This window comes from Rhinolophus ferrumequinum, chromosome 26, assembly GCF_004115265.2.
Source record: "Rhinolophus ferrumequinum isolate MPI-CBG mRhiFer1 chromosome 26, mRhiFer1_v1.p, whole genome shotgun sequence".
Classification (NCBI taxonomy): Eukaryota; Metazoa; Chordata; class Mammalia; order Chiroptera; family Rhinolophidae; genus Rhinolophus; species Rhinolophus ferrumequinum.
In genome coordinates this window covers 3,558,054-3,573,923 of record NC_046309.1, presented here as the reverse complement: position 1 = coordinate 3,573,923, position 15,870 = coordinate 3,558,054, and the positions used below count along the sequence as shown (strand labels likewise).

The window sequence follows — 15,870 nt, the reverse complement described above, 5'->3', positions numbered from 1 at the left end:
CCTCAGGGGTAGGACATTTGATTTTGGCACAATTATTATTAAAGGATCTGAAGCAAGTAACATAAAACAATTTGTTTCCAACAAGTTGGTTTGGGCTGCAGCGTAAGTGGTTTGGAGGGTGTGCTATTACAGTAGGCCAGTACACAGTGGAGATGGAGAAAAGTGGATCGAATACAAGACGGGTTTTGGAAGGCAGGGCCATTAGAATTTGCTGACGGAATGGATAGGAGGGGATGAGGGAAGAGATAGGGAGAGGATGGCTCCCAAATCTCTTGACTTAGTATCTAGGGGAGACTCAGGTTTTTGAGGAAAATCAAGAGTCCAATTTTGAACATAATACATCATAACACATGAGACATTAAGACAAGATAAATCTGGGGCCCACAGAGGTCAGGGTGGAAGATATAAATTTTGGTCTTCAGGTAACACGCTAGTGCAAGTTATGTGACTGGGTGAAATCAAGGAAGAGGGTGTGAATAGGAAAAGGGGTCTATTCAGAGGTTAATAGAAAAGGAAACAGAGAGAGAGAGAGAGAGAGACTAACACAGCAACAGAGCTGGTTGGAAACCAGGAAAATGTGGCGTCACGGAAAGAGACTTCCAATGACAGGTAGCCAGCTGCAATGCCATTGAAAGGTCAAGAAACGAGAAAGTAGCACCTGGATTTGGTGAGGAGGAGGTAATGAATAATTCTGGCGGGAGTGCCACCAGGGACCTGGTGACACAAGACTGCAGCACACAGACTGTAAGGCTCATTCCGACTTCAGAAACGTTCAAGTGTAAAAAACGTCTTGGAAGTGCTGAAATACAGTCATAACAAATTTAAGCCAAACCTGGCAGGTCCAAGCATGTTTTCTGGTCCTACCCACCACCTCCTATCCTGCCCTAGGGTAACAAGCTCCCATCACTCCAAGTCCAGAGCCGCAGCTCCACATTTGGAACCTGTGACGAGCTCAGGTCAAGCAATGGGACCACTGCACAGCAGAGCAGGGCTGTACCCACCCTGTGGTGTCTTCGAAGTCAAGATCGGACGCCAGCTCTGCCAGGGTGAAGATGTCTGTTGTGTTCACGGCACTTAGAACAGTGTGAGTGAATGGGTGAAGTGCCCCCTGGAAAGGAATCCCACGCCACCTCCAAACAGGAGACCCGGGCCAGGCTCGAAAGGCCCACGCTGAGAGGGAGCTGTTTTCAGTGTGGATACACTGCTGCAAGTTTGCATTTACACAGAAATAACTTCTCAGATGAAAAAGGCTGACTGGATGAACTGGACCTGGACGTAACGTGGTCCCATACACTGAGTGCTGACACATAATACTGGGCCTAAGAATCAACCCTGTTAATAAGTAATGATACTATATGGTCAAAATTTATTTTTATTTAAAAGGTGAGTATTTGGTGGAGGTCTTCTAAGGCTCAAATGTCATCCTGGAACGGTAGGACAAAAATACCTAAAAGATCCAAAACAACGGCATATTCTAAAACCATTAATTTTTCATTAAAAAATCTGTTACAAAGCAAAATTATATTTTTTTCATAGAGTAACATTTCCTAAACATTAGAACTGGCCGTGTGAAATTTTAACTGGGAAAGGGCATCATTTAAAAACCACTCAACACACTCCGCCTGCCAGTCACTGTACTGGTCACCATGACCATTAAGTCCTCTGTCCTTTGATGCTGCCCCTTGCAGAGCAGGAGGTATGTGGGCTGGTCTGAAGGAGGGTCACGAAGCCCCTGCACAGGACACTCAGTGGGCAATGTCCCCTATCTCACCCTACTGGAGGTTTGGGGATGGTGGCAGGGAAACCTATCTTCTAAATCAGATCCTGTCTGCCATGGACAGACGTCAAGCTAAGCACAAGGAGAGAGACAATACGTGTTTCTCAATGTCTCCTTTTCTTCAAGTAGCCAAATAAATAAGTCAGAGGGTGACGAGAAGGTTCTGCAGAGTAACCGCCGCAGCCCTACTTGCACGAAGCATTCCAGCCAAGACGGGGCCTTTGAGGATGCAGGGGGTCGTCATTCCTGGGAGCGGCGCCCTCAGACCCCTAAGGCCACTCAACTTTAATGGTCAGAGATCCACCCCAATTCTGGCACCTACCCTAACCATCACTGCCGTCCGGTGGGCCCAACGGCTCCACTGGCCTCTGCCCGTGGACACCTCCCCCACCAGTTCCTGGAACCCAACCAGGAGAGAAACCCTGGGCAGGACAAGCTTTTCTTCTTTAAAAGCCACACTGAGTAGCCCAAGGGATTAAGGTTTGCAGCTATTTTATTTACAAGTATACATTTAACACAATGAAATAAACACTGATATATGGAAGCCTAGTTAACAGTAGTGTAACAGTATGTATCATTTTGATGATTACATTATTTTAACAACAAACTACTCTGAAAAAAATTAATGCCGATAAAATTCTTGGTCATAATATTAAGAAATACAATATATAAATTGAAAATATGATTGCTTAAAATTTGAAAGTGGAAGTGAACTCATGTGGACAGTCAGAGTTTAACATAATCTGAAAGAAGGGGTGGGAAAAAGCTCTGACCCAAATGAAATCGTTCAGGTTAACAGAAGAAAAACGAAGCAGAGTTGATCTTCAAGGATAACGGGCAGTTTGCATCTTCAGGTAGGACAGGTCCGTGTCCTCAGGTCCTGCAGTGGAATTACATCACGGAGCAGGAAGACTTCCCTTGTGAAGCGGCCCCATCAATTTTTTCTGCCTCCAAAATTATCCTTCTAAAAACATCCACAGCAGTCTGAAAAAGGAAGAGCAACCCAGTGACCGTTAGCTGTGCAGTGGACGCCTGAGAAGCATTCTTACCGCTGGCAGGGCTATGGTCCGCTGCCATGCCCCTTCTTCAGGGTGAAGGTGAAGCGGCCGCCCCAGAAGCGCAGGAGCCCCGGCCTTCCCTCCTCACCCTGAATTGACACCAGCAGAGCTTACCTCCTATCATGCCTTTGGTCCTGTTTCCATCCGTCAGCACAGCAAGCCCCCGTCCCCAGGCCCCGTCCACCACGTCCCGCTCCAGCCCTTCCCTCCCTCCCACGGTACCTCTGGATTTTTAGGGTCCAGGATCAGCCAAACTGCCCTTCACCTGCTGGCACTCCTCTCCCTCAGGACTCTGCTCCCCTGAAGCCCCTTCTAGGGCCACGCTCCCTCTTCTACCCCTGGTTCTATAGGGACAAAGGCAGGCAGGGCTCCCTGCGCTCCTCACGCCCCTCCTTCAGACCCTTTCCTCCACTTCCTTCAAACTCTCAGTGTTGATTGACTCTTATGCCGTGAGATGAAATATGTCACCTTCGAGTCTTGCTTCTTTCAAGCCACATACAGACCCATCTACCCTGCTCCCTCTCTCCAGCTGGTAGGAAGGAAAACCCTAACCAAGCTAACGCCAGCCCCGAGTCCAGCCCTCCTCTCTATTGAAGGTCGCCGGCTTCAGCAAGTCTCCTTCCGTCTTCCTCCATTATCAACACCCCTCTTTTCCCTTGGTTATACAAACAAGTTGTTATTTATCTCATCCTAAAAATAAAGCGTGGAAAGATGTTTGGAAAGATACATGCCAAACTCTTACTAAGAAAATACAGTGTGCCTGGAATCTGGATTTCTAGATCAATCTTAGAACTCTCCCTGATTATTTGTGTGACCTGACTCTGCCAAAGTATATTCTCTTTCATCAAATTGCTGACACACAGCCGAAGGCCTCCACAGTAAATAAACCCAAACTGCAAACAACCCACAGTTCAGCAGTAGTCAAGTACAGTATTCTCACTGACTGGGTCATTTTTAGTACCATGCACTGTTATCAAGGAAACTGAACTCTGCTTAGAACAGTTTATTTTAAAATACTGGATTTTTGGTAAGTAATATAAATTACAAATAGGCGATATGTGAAGATTTATCAATAAAAATTTTGAACTCACACAAATTGGTCTGATCACGTGACCGCTAGTGTGTGTGTGTGTGTGTGTGTGTGTGTGTGTTCTACTACATATACAGACAAATTCTTCCTAAACAGACAAGTGGTCGTAAGCATTGCGCATGCATGTGGATTAGAGTCACTTACACCTCTGACACTGGGGATTAGAATTGCTCACTCGGCTTAGGGTCCCCTGATTGTCTCCAGTATGTTCAATGATGATGTGAGCAGGGCCTAACAAGAGACTTGACCAGGAGTGGAGAATGATCTAGTCATGCCGCTAAGGGATTTAATCAGGACTGTAGCTTCCTACGGATATGCGTACCTCTACTGTATTTACCTAATTTGGGAACAGAAATCTTTTTGCTTTTATTAAAGGATTCATTTCCTTTCTAATAAGGTATTTGTTGATCTGATGACAACCCTAGAGCAGACCCATACAAGGAGCGGGGGGAACATCTGATCTTTGAGCTTGTCTGGCTTAAGGCCTCAACACAATTCATCTTTTCTCTGGGTATTCAAAAAGCAGTATACTACCTTCTGCAGGAAACTAAAAGATTAAAGAGTAAACCTGTCCAGAAGCATACTAAAAGCTTCAGCTATAGTAAAGCACGACATAAACTAGAGAGAAAGCCGCACCCAAGACCAAACAGTAGTTGAATAACGTACCTAAAGCAAACCATTACAGGTCACTCTCAAAAAGATAAATTAAGCCGAGGCAATACGCCTTACTAAGCAAACCCTCTTAATACACTGGAGGAGGTTCCATAAGGTACCTACGCCTACCAGGTTGCTGGAAGGAATAATAAAGGAATTGCCAGACTCACATAACAGTAAGGCGCATGCGCACACACACTTCACAGCAGTTACACAAATCTATGTGAATAGTGCACACTGCTCATGATACCTATTTAATTACAATGGCTAATAGAATAATTGCTTTAGGACCCTCAGGTTTTCACTTAAGAGAAACAAATAATAAAGTTAGCAAACAGAACCAAAGATAGCTTGGGGCCATTCAACTGTACTCCTCTACCTCAAATTTTTGTTATGCAAATTTTCAAGCATCCAGAAAAACACAAAGAACTGTACAATAATTACCTAGGCCCTCTACCCGAACTCAACAAATGTTAACACCTTTGCTGTATTTGCTTGTTCTCCTTCTGTCCGTCCACCCATCCAGCACATCCCATTTGCAGGTAAGTCGCAGACATTATGAAAGTTAACCCCTAAATGCTTTGGTTTGCATTTCCTAATAAGGATATCTCTCCATAAGCCCAATACCATCATTCACCTAAGAAAATGAACATCGTTTCCCTAATATATCCAGAACATAATCACATCTTCTCAAATGACCAAAAATGCCTTTTACACCAGGAATTTTAGAACCAGATTCCAATCAGGTTCACATCTAGATCCTTTAATCCAGAACAGTCTCTACCTCTCCCCAGGAAGACTTTAGTCTCCATTACACTTTGGTCATGTACACGGCCCCCTCTTCTCACCCATCAGAAAGCACGGTATGGAGGAGAGAAGGCTAAATTTGGGGTAGATTTAAAATTTAGTCCAAGTTCCTATACCATTTATAGTGATCTTAGAAGGTCATTTACCTCTTTGGAGCTCAACTCCTTACTTCTAAAACGAGATGGTTCAACTAGATGATCTTAAGGACAGATTAGCTACCCAATAAATGTTTGATTTAATTCAGTTAGAAAACATGGGTATCTCTTACTATCTTAAGTCTTGTTATCTGAACTTTCACTGTCTGTATTCAGGAACTGAATACATTCATATAAACCCCCTGCTCTCTGGAACCTAGAAACCAATTACACAGATGCAATATCCCTCATTATCTGGACACAGGGACACATGGATTTGACTATTAAATGGTACCTGGATTGACTGAGCAACTACTAGATACAAAACCACTGTGCTAGATGTTACGGAGAATCTGAAGGTCCATGATGCTGCCTTGGGTCTCGGAATGACTTAAGGGGAGAAGAGGGAAGAAACTACTAGTAATTTTAGTGGGATGGGTCAATGAAGGTGAAATGGAAGCAGAATCTGGGGGGTTAGGGGTCTCAGTAACGGGGAGATGTGGCAGAGCTAAGAAACAGGAGTGCCAGGCTGACTGTACCCAACATCCTCTGCCAGAACCCGCCGCCCTCACTGAACTGTAGGTTCCTCACAGAAAAGAAAACCAGCTAATCTCATTGGAGGATCAGACACGATAACATGTAGAAAGTAAATAAAACACCATTTGAATGTAAGCAGTTAATGAGAGAAAGGACATTTTAAGCCAGAGAAGAACACGGGTAAAGGAAAGGTATTTTGAAAGTACCCACTGTGTTTAAGGAAGTGGGAGTACCGTGTTTCCCCGAAAATAAGACCTAGCTGGACAATCAGCTCTAATGTGTCTTTTGGAGCAAAAATTAATATAAGACCCGGTCTTATAGTGAAATAAGACCGGGTCTTATAGTGAAATAAGACAGCATCTTATATTAATTTTTACTCCAAAAGACACATTAGAGCTGATTGTCTGGCTAGGTCTTATTTTCGGGGAAACACGGTAGTTTGGTGTGACTGACAAGTACAGGGATGTGGGGAGAGAAGAAACTGGATAAGTACAAATCGTGAACATGCTAAGGGCTTTGAGCCTTGCTCTACAGACAATGGCAACACATTGACAATTTCTTAGTAGAGGGTGACAGCATCTGATCTATAGCTTTAGACAATTAACGGCAGCAAAGAGAAATACACTGGTGAGAAAATGGAGGCAGGAGACAAGCTTGGGCGCTGCAGATCTGAATAAAGCCATGAAAGGAAAGAGTCGCTATGTGAAGCCTTCTGACACAGAATAGTCCTCCCTCGGATACACCTTTAAAGGAACATCTGCAGGGCTGAAATTGGTCAGAAATGTCTGTAAAACAGGTCTTAATAGTTTGTGTTAAAAACAACACATGCACCTAACTCAGCTGCATGCTACAGAAAAAGAGAGGAAGTGTGGGTACAAAATTATTGCCATAGTGATTTAAGACCTTTCTTGTCTCTTTTCTACATCGGGACTCATTTCCGAACCAGCCTTTAGTATAAAACAAAAATGATAATATATGTTCCCAAAGGTAGTATTTCTTTTACTATTGATTTCTGTTTATCCCACAAATACTCCAGGTCCCACCGTAAGTAGAAAATTGACTGAATTAAAACATAAATAGTATCTCCTAAAACAAGTGAGAGATAGATAACAGAAATGAGGGAAGGATCAAGATTAAACAGAAGTCATCAAATTGGTGCTGAAATGCTGACTAAGAGGAACGTGCTTGCGAGGGATGGGACGCAGTGTGAATGAGCTTTAAAAACTACGAACCTGATTTTCTTTAGCAGAAGATTCCAAAAAAGCTGCATTCCAAGATTCTGCTAATGCTTTCCCTTCTTCGTAACTGATCACCCTAAAGGAAAAAGAAAATTCTAATTAAAGAGCTTTGCTCTTGATTCTCTAAAACGTCAATACTTATGAAACGGGCCTTGTTTTCCTCACTTCTTTCCTCACGCCCGTGTGTGACACAGACGAGTACTCTGCTTACGCCCGAGCTGGGGAACAGAATAGACCGTGCCCTGCAGACTGCCTGTGCTCCAGCAAGGCCCGACAGCTCACAGGGCATGACTGTTCTCTAGGACGTCCATGTTTTCCAGCGAGGCTGGAAGCACCCAAGAACAGAGCAATTGTGGCAGGGCCTGTAGTTTGATTGCTGTGCACTAGCTGCTTAAGTCTTCTCTCTAGAATTAGGATCCAAGGGAATGGGTCCTTGCCCGCCTTCTTCATCACTCTAATCCTAACCCCAAGTACTCAAAAATGTTGAATAAATGACTGTTACCATTGTCTTTATTTTTTTTATTTTTTATTTTTTTTTAAAGATTTTATTGGGGAAGGGGAACAGGACTTTATTGGGGAACAATGTATACATCCAGGCCCCATTGTCTTTTAAAGAGTCTGCTTTACACAAAGTGACAGAAGAACCTAAAGATAATTTTCTGTAGTGTTTGCTCTCTTTTTTCTAGAGGAAACATTTTTCAAGGCAGTTTTGCTTCTAAGCACAATCACTGCTATACAGATATGCTGTATCTGTATGTGCTACAGCAGGAAGGAACACAGATACGCTGCAGCTAAAAATATTCTTACCCTAAAAACAATAATTAAAACTAAAACTTCAGCGAATAAATCACCTTATACTTGATTTTATAAATCAGCAATTATTTAAAAGCTACATACCTTTCCATATGTAGGTCTTTCTTATTCCCAACCAACATAATAGGTATTCTGTTAATAAAAGAGAAAAAAAAAGAAAGCCAAAGTAGTCAGTGCCAGATTTTATTGTTCAGACGGTACTGTTATAATGACTATATCTAACAAGAGATAAAATATTACTACTTACTGCACTTTCCCCACCATATCCAACAATTTGCCGTGGATAACTTTAATCACTTCGAAACTATAAAAGAAAAAGTATGAAATTAAGACATCCATCTTATCTCTGATGTTTTTAAATGTTTGCGATATAATGTTTATTGTGGGGAAAAATAGAAAATGTCACAGACTCACCATTTTAATATAAAATGAACTGAACACAAAATTCCTTTATTTTTTTCCTAGCAACATTTCACATGTGCATGTATTTAACACTCAGTAACCCTTATTGAGAATATTCGAAATGAAATATGTATGACATTTAAATGGTAAAAGTCTAACACTGACCTGACAAACCACATAAACACAAATTTTAATCTCTGAGTAACTGTCTGTAGAAAGTTCCTCAGTGAGAGAGCCTACCAGTCAACCGTGTTCCACATTAATATGGTGAAAACACACCAAAAGGGAATCAATTTATGTATTTCCTATTTCAATTAGCAGAAAAGCTCATACTGTGTTCAGTCATGGTCAATCTAGGCAGCTTTAGGTAAGAAACAGAGCTTTTAGTCCATCAGTGTAAGACAACATCTATCAGGATAATTTTCATCCCTAAACAATCTGTTGGCGCCACAAAACAATTACTGAAAAACACTTAGCTTAATAATTAAGTCTGACTGTTACTACTACCAATTCCAGCATGACCCTTTATAAGGATTAATGCTTCCTCTACATAGCAAACAAACTCAAACAAGAAGCAAGAGTCTTACCTTTTGATTGATGTAACAGAATACACAAGAATATAACCATTAATATCTATGGAGTATGTCTGAGGAAAGATGGAATATTCATCCTGTGGAAGAAAAAAAATCATCATATGGCATAACGAGCACCCCGTTTTTCACATATTACCTGGTCAAAAGAAATTAAACAAAAAGTGGATTACAATATTATTCTAGAAACATAGCCTACACACTCAAGATTTACTTATGACTGGCTGGGGTGGGGGTGATAATGTGCTTTAAGGTAATTTTCAAAAATGACTCTGGCTATTCTAAGACTTTTGGGGAAGGCTAATGACTCACAAATCCTGGGAGAAGAGGATGGAAGGACTGAAAAGACAGATTCCATGTTCTCATTTTAAGGGAGAAGCATGACGATGTTTCTTGTATGCACGAAAAGTCCAGAATCTCTGACCTCACAGAAAATTGACAAGTGCTCCTGGTTTCTTCCATAAATCTGTGTTTTCATATATCGAATTACTGTTATTACCGCTTGCCCTGTTTTCTGCATGTGAGTCACAATGGCCTGAACACCAACCTACTGGTCGTCAGTGGAGCAAGAGGAGAAGGGAATCAAGGCACGACACTCAAACAGAGTGGGGGCCCAGACTTTGAGGATCAAATGAGTTATTTATTGAACCACTTTAGGAATTAAAAACAAAGGCACACGTTGTGCAGCCGCCATACCGTGTTTCCCCGAAAATAAGACCTAGCTGGACAATCAGCTCTAATGTGTCTTTGGAGCAAAAATTAATATAAGACCTGGTCTTATTTTACTGTAATACCAGGAATATAATTAATATGATATGATATGACATGACATAATGTAATATAATATAATACCGGGTCTTATATTCATTTTTGCTCCAAAAGATGCATTAGAGCTGATTGTCCGGCTAGGTCTTATTTTTGGGGAACCACGGTAGTAGTATCCGGTTTCATAAGGCTTTATGAAACTGCATTAGATACAGAATTATTAAAGCATACATGAGGTTCTAATGTCAATGCAGCTTTCATTAATGCACACCACTGCCCGGTACAAACATTTCATCCTCAGTCGAAATATAACTTGTCAGTATACCACATATCCCAGGCGCTATCATGAAAAATCAAGGCCAGCCACTATTAGATCAAGAGACTGTTAACTTCGCAATTCCACAATGTGGTTACAACCAATGTTCACGATGACCTAGAGTTATTGCCCTATGGTAATGTGTCTTTTAAAAACAAAAATTAAGTTTTACTATCAACTATTTGATATCATAAATAGTGGTCATTAATCAGAAAATAGCATTTCTACATCAGAGCTTACTACATGTGCAAAATAAAACCTTTGTTTGTTTTCATTATTAGTGTAAGTTCCATTAAGTTGAATCCATTTTAGTGTTGATTTTTTAAAAACAAATTATTAATGAAACGACAGATCTCTCTACCCAGATTAAAAACAAAATTCCAAATGATTTTAGTCACCAGCTCAGCTACAGTGGATCCAAAGTTCAAATTACCTTTTCCCTGAAGGGAAGATGTGGAAATAAAGAGTAATCATATTTAAGAAGCATGGTGCAAAAAACAACTTGGTTAGAAAGTATAATGGAGGAAAAAGATTCTTAGCTGCAGCAGCAACCAAAAAGGACAAACTGCCTAGGAATAAACCAAACAAAATAAAAATATATGATTCATCTGAAGAAAAGGTTAAAATACTCCCAAGAGATAAGACTTAAACAGAACAGAATGCCAGTCTCCAGCAGGAACTTGCAGAATCGTCAGAGGACACCCATTAATTAACCCTAAATTAATATATAAATGTAACACAATCCTGGATAGAAGCATAATTTCTGACAAAGAATAGCAACTGTGGAGGCAGGTGGGTGGAAACCATAAAGCTTCAGGAATTAAAAATCTACAGACCCAAACACATATGGGACTTAGGGATATGATAATATTGGCATTTCAAATCAGTAAGGATAAAAAGTAACCCTCAACAAAATGTATAGGGAACAAACGCAGAGCCATCTGGGGGTAAATGGCTAAGCTGGATCTCTAACTCACACCTCAGTGAAAATGTATTCCGGAGGAATCAAAGACTTAAAGATGGAAATTGAAACTACGTGCACAGTAGATGTGAGAATTTAAGAAAAAATAATGAAAAAGTTCTTTTGTTTGAAAACCTTTGAAACAAAACCATGAATGAAAACAAACTGAAAACGAAACCTTGCATATCATATACAAAACACTAATTTTCTTCACATATTAAGGGGTCTCTCAAATCAGTAAGCAGAGACCCAACAGCAAAGTACATGAATAAACAGGATAAATAACAGAAAAAGAAAGACAAATACCCTCCAACATGGGCAAATATGATCGAACTTCCTCCTAATAAGAAAAATACTTGTTAAAATAATGCTGAGATCCTGTTTTTCCCTAGCAGATGGACGGTGTCGGGGAGGGTTACGGAAGCGGGCACTCCGATTCGCCGCTGGGGAGCATGTAAACGGTGACCCTATGACCCAGCAAGTCCACCCAGGCATCCTCTTACATCGTACCATCTGTCTAAAATGACACAAAGTATTGATGGCAGCACCACTGGTGGGAGCAAGGCTGGAAACAACCTAACTGTACGTCAAGTTAAATTACGATAGAGCCAAACAACGGGATATTCTGCAGCCCTGGGGAGAAAAAAAAGAGGCCATATGTACTCATATGGAATAATCTCCAAGATGGAGATACAGAGCTATGTTACTTTTTGTGTAAAAAACTGACTTAAAACTCCCTTTGCATGTTCATGTATAAAATATCTTGGAAGCATATACTCGAAACTGATCGACAGGTTGCTGTTATGGGGGTGGAGCTTAGGTAGGTAGAATGGGAAAAATTTAAGTTTTGCTACTTACTCTTTTGTGCTACTTTATTTTTGTAACATGCATTTATCACTATTTTAAGAAAACAAGCTTAATACTTTTTTTTTAAAAGGGGAATCTGACATAACATCAATTGTCATTGACTCACTTGTCATTAAGTCTACTGAAATTAGACCAAAACAAAGTATTTCAGACAAACTAAAAATAATCAACTTGTATTTAACTATGTTCATCATCATCCCTAGCTGGGCAACTCTATCGGCTAGAACATAAACTAAGTAAACAGCACTTACTGTCATATATTGCTATACAGCAATTTATTATGGGCGTTTTTACTCCTAAAATCTGCAAGCTAGTGAACAAAATGATTAGATTACTTTTAAAGAATTTGCCCTTTAATCACCTTTCTCTCGTACTAGGTGTCTTAACCCCAGAGCCAGCCCATATGAATCTAATTTAAAAACAGATCTTGGAGCAATAAGCGTTTGTGTCATCCCATCCAGTCTCTACAGAATGAGGATGGAACTGCAGCAGAAAGAAAGGCCTGTGTCACACCTGTTATGTCCACCACCAGGTAGGAGTGTGTAGCGTGAATGAGAGTTACATGTCATAACCCTCTGGCACAGACATTTGATTTACTTTATTTGAAGCTTCCAGAATGGGGAATTCCAGGGTTTCTCCAGTGCTATGACGACTCAATACAGCTATTTTCTTGCTTCACTAGGGGTTACACTTTCCTTCCAGGTTCACTTCAAAACAAAGCAGAGGGAGTTCATCCCAAACCAAGATAGGCCTATCCCAAGTTTCCCAAGTTCCAGAAAAAGGCCTCCATTTAACATGGCCAACCAAACTAAAATACACTCCCCCTCCTGCTAGCCTGGTCCTTTGCTGATCATAAGATGCAAGGTGAGGTGAGGTGTTAGAAACTAGCACTGCAGCTGCTTTCCACTCCCCATCCTCCAGTGAACTGAAATAAATTCAGCTTAATGGAATGGCTTCTAGTAAAAGTTGGACTGGATGCTATGGTAATGGGGAAATTAAGCTGTCAAAAGGGGTTTCTTTGTTCCCTTCAAGTTCTTAATTTTTTTTACCCTTTGCTTCCAGGCAATTCCCCTAGTGATCCATTCCCCAAATCACTGTCACATTAACCCAAGAATCTCTTTTTTTGGGTTACTTAACCCTTGACAATTACCTACTGTCTAGTAAATCAAATCGAAACCTCTTAATCTTGTAATCATATATAATAATACTATACACCAACTCGTTTCTGCCCCATGCTTTTCTCATGCCTTTCCCCTAGAAAAAATGTACTTTTGTTCTTAAGGAAGGAGAACACATACTACGAAGGGAGAAAAGGCACTAACACGAGTCTCTGATATAGAATTCAAGCTTAGAAAACAGAAAAACCACTCTCCTGTAATAAACATAAACCTTCACAATGTTATGGATATAGTTAAAACAATTCTAAAGCAGAAAACCAAAGTGATTATTTGAAAAACTGCTACAAATGTTTTAAAAAAGGTAAAGGAGACAGCCTATCGATAGTCACACATAAATCATCTGAGGTTTTCTCAGTCTTGCTGCTGCTGTGTTTTAGCATCAAAGCCAGAGCCAGGACCATCATAGCTGCTGTGTGATGGAGAGTCTGAGCTCCTAGAGATACTTACCTGCCCGGCTGTGTCTACGAGTTGAAGATGATATTCTTGTCCATTTACTGTGATCAATTTTGTGAAAGCTATAGGGGAAAAGGAAGTCACATGTTAGCTAAATAAAAAAGGAATTCACTTTAGATCACTAAATCTTGAATAATGACACGTAAGTAAGCAGAGTCCCTAATAATCTCCTTACCACATTTCACAGAGCAGAAAAGATCTCTGAGTTTATAGATGCTTCCCTACTTCCATTATTTAACCAAAAAACACTGGCTGACTAAAATCAAGATTGGGTAAATAATGAATGTTTTCAAAGAAACTGAAATCAAGCAATAATTCCTATCTGATCAAAGTAATCTGAGTGTTCTATCTGTGGACAGTCTGTTCTCCTGTGAAAAAGTGAAATGTATTACATGAAGTTTGATTTCTAGAATGAATCAAAAGCACAAAACTTTTCATTAATTTATAGGAAGTCTGGTGTCAGAGCACAAAGAGCTAATATTAACTGAAATGCTACATTTTTTAGCATAAAAAAATTTAACAATTTTATTGACAGATAAAACCGCAATGGAACAGATGTGCTGTGTTGTGTGAAGCCATCATTCCCATTTAGCTTAAGGATCCAAGCAATTTGTCACAATTTCTTTTCCCTACTAAGGGGGGGAAAAAAAATCAGACTCAAAAAACTTCCGGAAAAGACAATTCAGAATTCTGAGGAGGCAGACTTCAAACAAATATAGACAAAAGAGGAAAGAACTATTAATAGTAACTGACTATTACAAGGAACCATCTGGAACCCTGACAACTAAACGGAAGAGATTTCTGCACGCTGTCCCAGCATCTTGGCTCATGAGGAGTCCTCAAATGTCCTGGCTGCCCATTCGACTTGATCAAAGCTGGGCAGCAGAATCTATGTGCACTTTTGCCCACTTTGTCCCACAGCCAAAAGGAAAAAAAACAGACAGATGACAGTTAGGAGAGAAAACTGCAAGCAACAAGGAAGGCAGAGAGGAGATCTTAGCAGAAGGATGAGCTCCCTGGGGAAAGAAAGGGCGCTGGAAGAGAAGCAATAATCCAGGAGAAGCGTACTAGCATCATACTTTTCCTATGCCAGCAGGGGTGCTAGGATAGGAGAGTGAAAATCAGACCAGACTACTCAAGCCAACTGCCACACTTGATATCATTCCTTTTCTGGAAATTATCACCTAAGGAAATAGTTAAATTAGATGAAAACTAAATCAGATTGTTTCAAGATAGGGAACACCCAATAGAACCCGTTTTATCAATTCCAAGAAAATATTCTACTGTATTTTTTTTTTCACACCACAACTTCCCTGAACTTGGGAGGCGTAGTGCGTAACTATGCTTTCAATCCCTGGTGGCCAGGAGGCAGTCATGTGGTACCTGTGTGAAAACCTGCCTCAGATACCTTTGATAAGATCAAAAAGTACATTTTAGACTCAATGAAAATGATATAAGAAATGATGGCGAGCAAGAAAACAGCAACCTTCGATTAGAACTAGGTAACCGTGGTTATGAAGTATGGCTATTATGAAAAGATTATCGAAACAAAACACCATTCATTCATTCATTCCAGAATTATTTCTCGAGTGCCCGTTATCACCACTAGCACTGCTCTTGGTGCTGAAGACTGCAGTCCTCGACCTTAGTGAGCTGACACCCCAACGAAGGAAGGAGACAGGACACAGACACGCTGTCAGGTACCTTCCCTGTCACACTGGGACACACAGGACAGCTGAGTATTTTTAGCCAGAGGGCCAGATAGTAAGTATTTTAAGCTTTGTGGGCCATATGGTCTCTGTTGCAACTATTCACCAACTCTGCTATTGTAGAGAACAAGCAGCCATAGACAGTATGTACATGAATGAGCATGGCTGTGTTCCAATAAAACTTTATTTATAGATGCTGAAATTTGAATTTCATATAACGTTCACATATCACAAACATTACTCTTCTTTTGACTTGTTACAAATATAAAAAATGCAAAAACCTATTTGGCCTGCGGGCTGTATGTTGTCTGTCAACCCCCCTGTCAAGAGCCTCTTTTGAAGTCTCTCTCGCAAGCTCTGGGCTGGTGAAATCTGCGAATCTAGCTGTTCAAGTTTGTGAGCCTGGCTGTTAAGGCGGCTTCATGTCTAATATGCCAGTCAGGTGTTCATGACTCCCATGTTTAAATGTGTTATGTTCCTAGTGACAAATCTGAGGTGTCAAGAAGCTGAGAAGACTGGTT

General features: G+C 40.7%; 1 protein-coding gene across 1 annotated transcript in view; it reads right to left on the bottom strand.

The window, feature by feature from the left end:
* Positions 1-2,252: 2,252 nt before the first annotated feature.
* Positions 2,253-15,870, bottom strand: part of RHEB (Ras homolog, mTORC1 binding) — a 29,988-nt gene continuing 16,370 nt past the window's right edge. Inside the window, exons 3-8 of the mRNA XM_033099043.1 lie at positions 13,635-13,702; positions 9,098-9,180; positions 8,356-8,412; positions 8,193-8,240; positions 7,290-7,371; positions 2,253-2,761 (exon numbers count right to left, since the gene is read on the bottom strand). Of these exons, the coding sequence (XP_032954934.1) occupies positions 2,669-2,761; positions 7,290-7,371; positions 8,193-8,240; positions 8,356-8,412; positions 9,098-9,180; positions 13,635-13,702 (431 nt within the window). The 3' untranslated portion in view covers positions 2,253-2,668. The remainder of the gene's footprint in view (positions 2,762-7,289; positions 7,372-8,192; positions 8,241-8,355; positions 8,413-9,097; positions 9,181-13,634; positions 13,703-15,870) is intronic.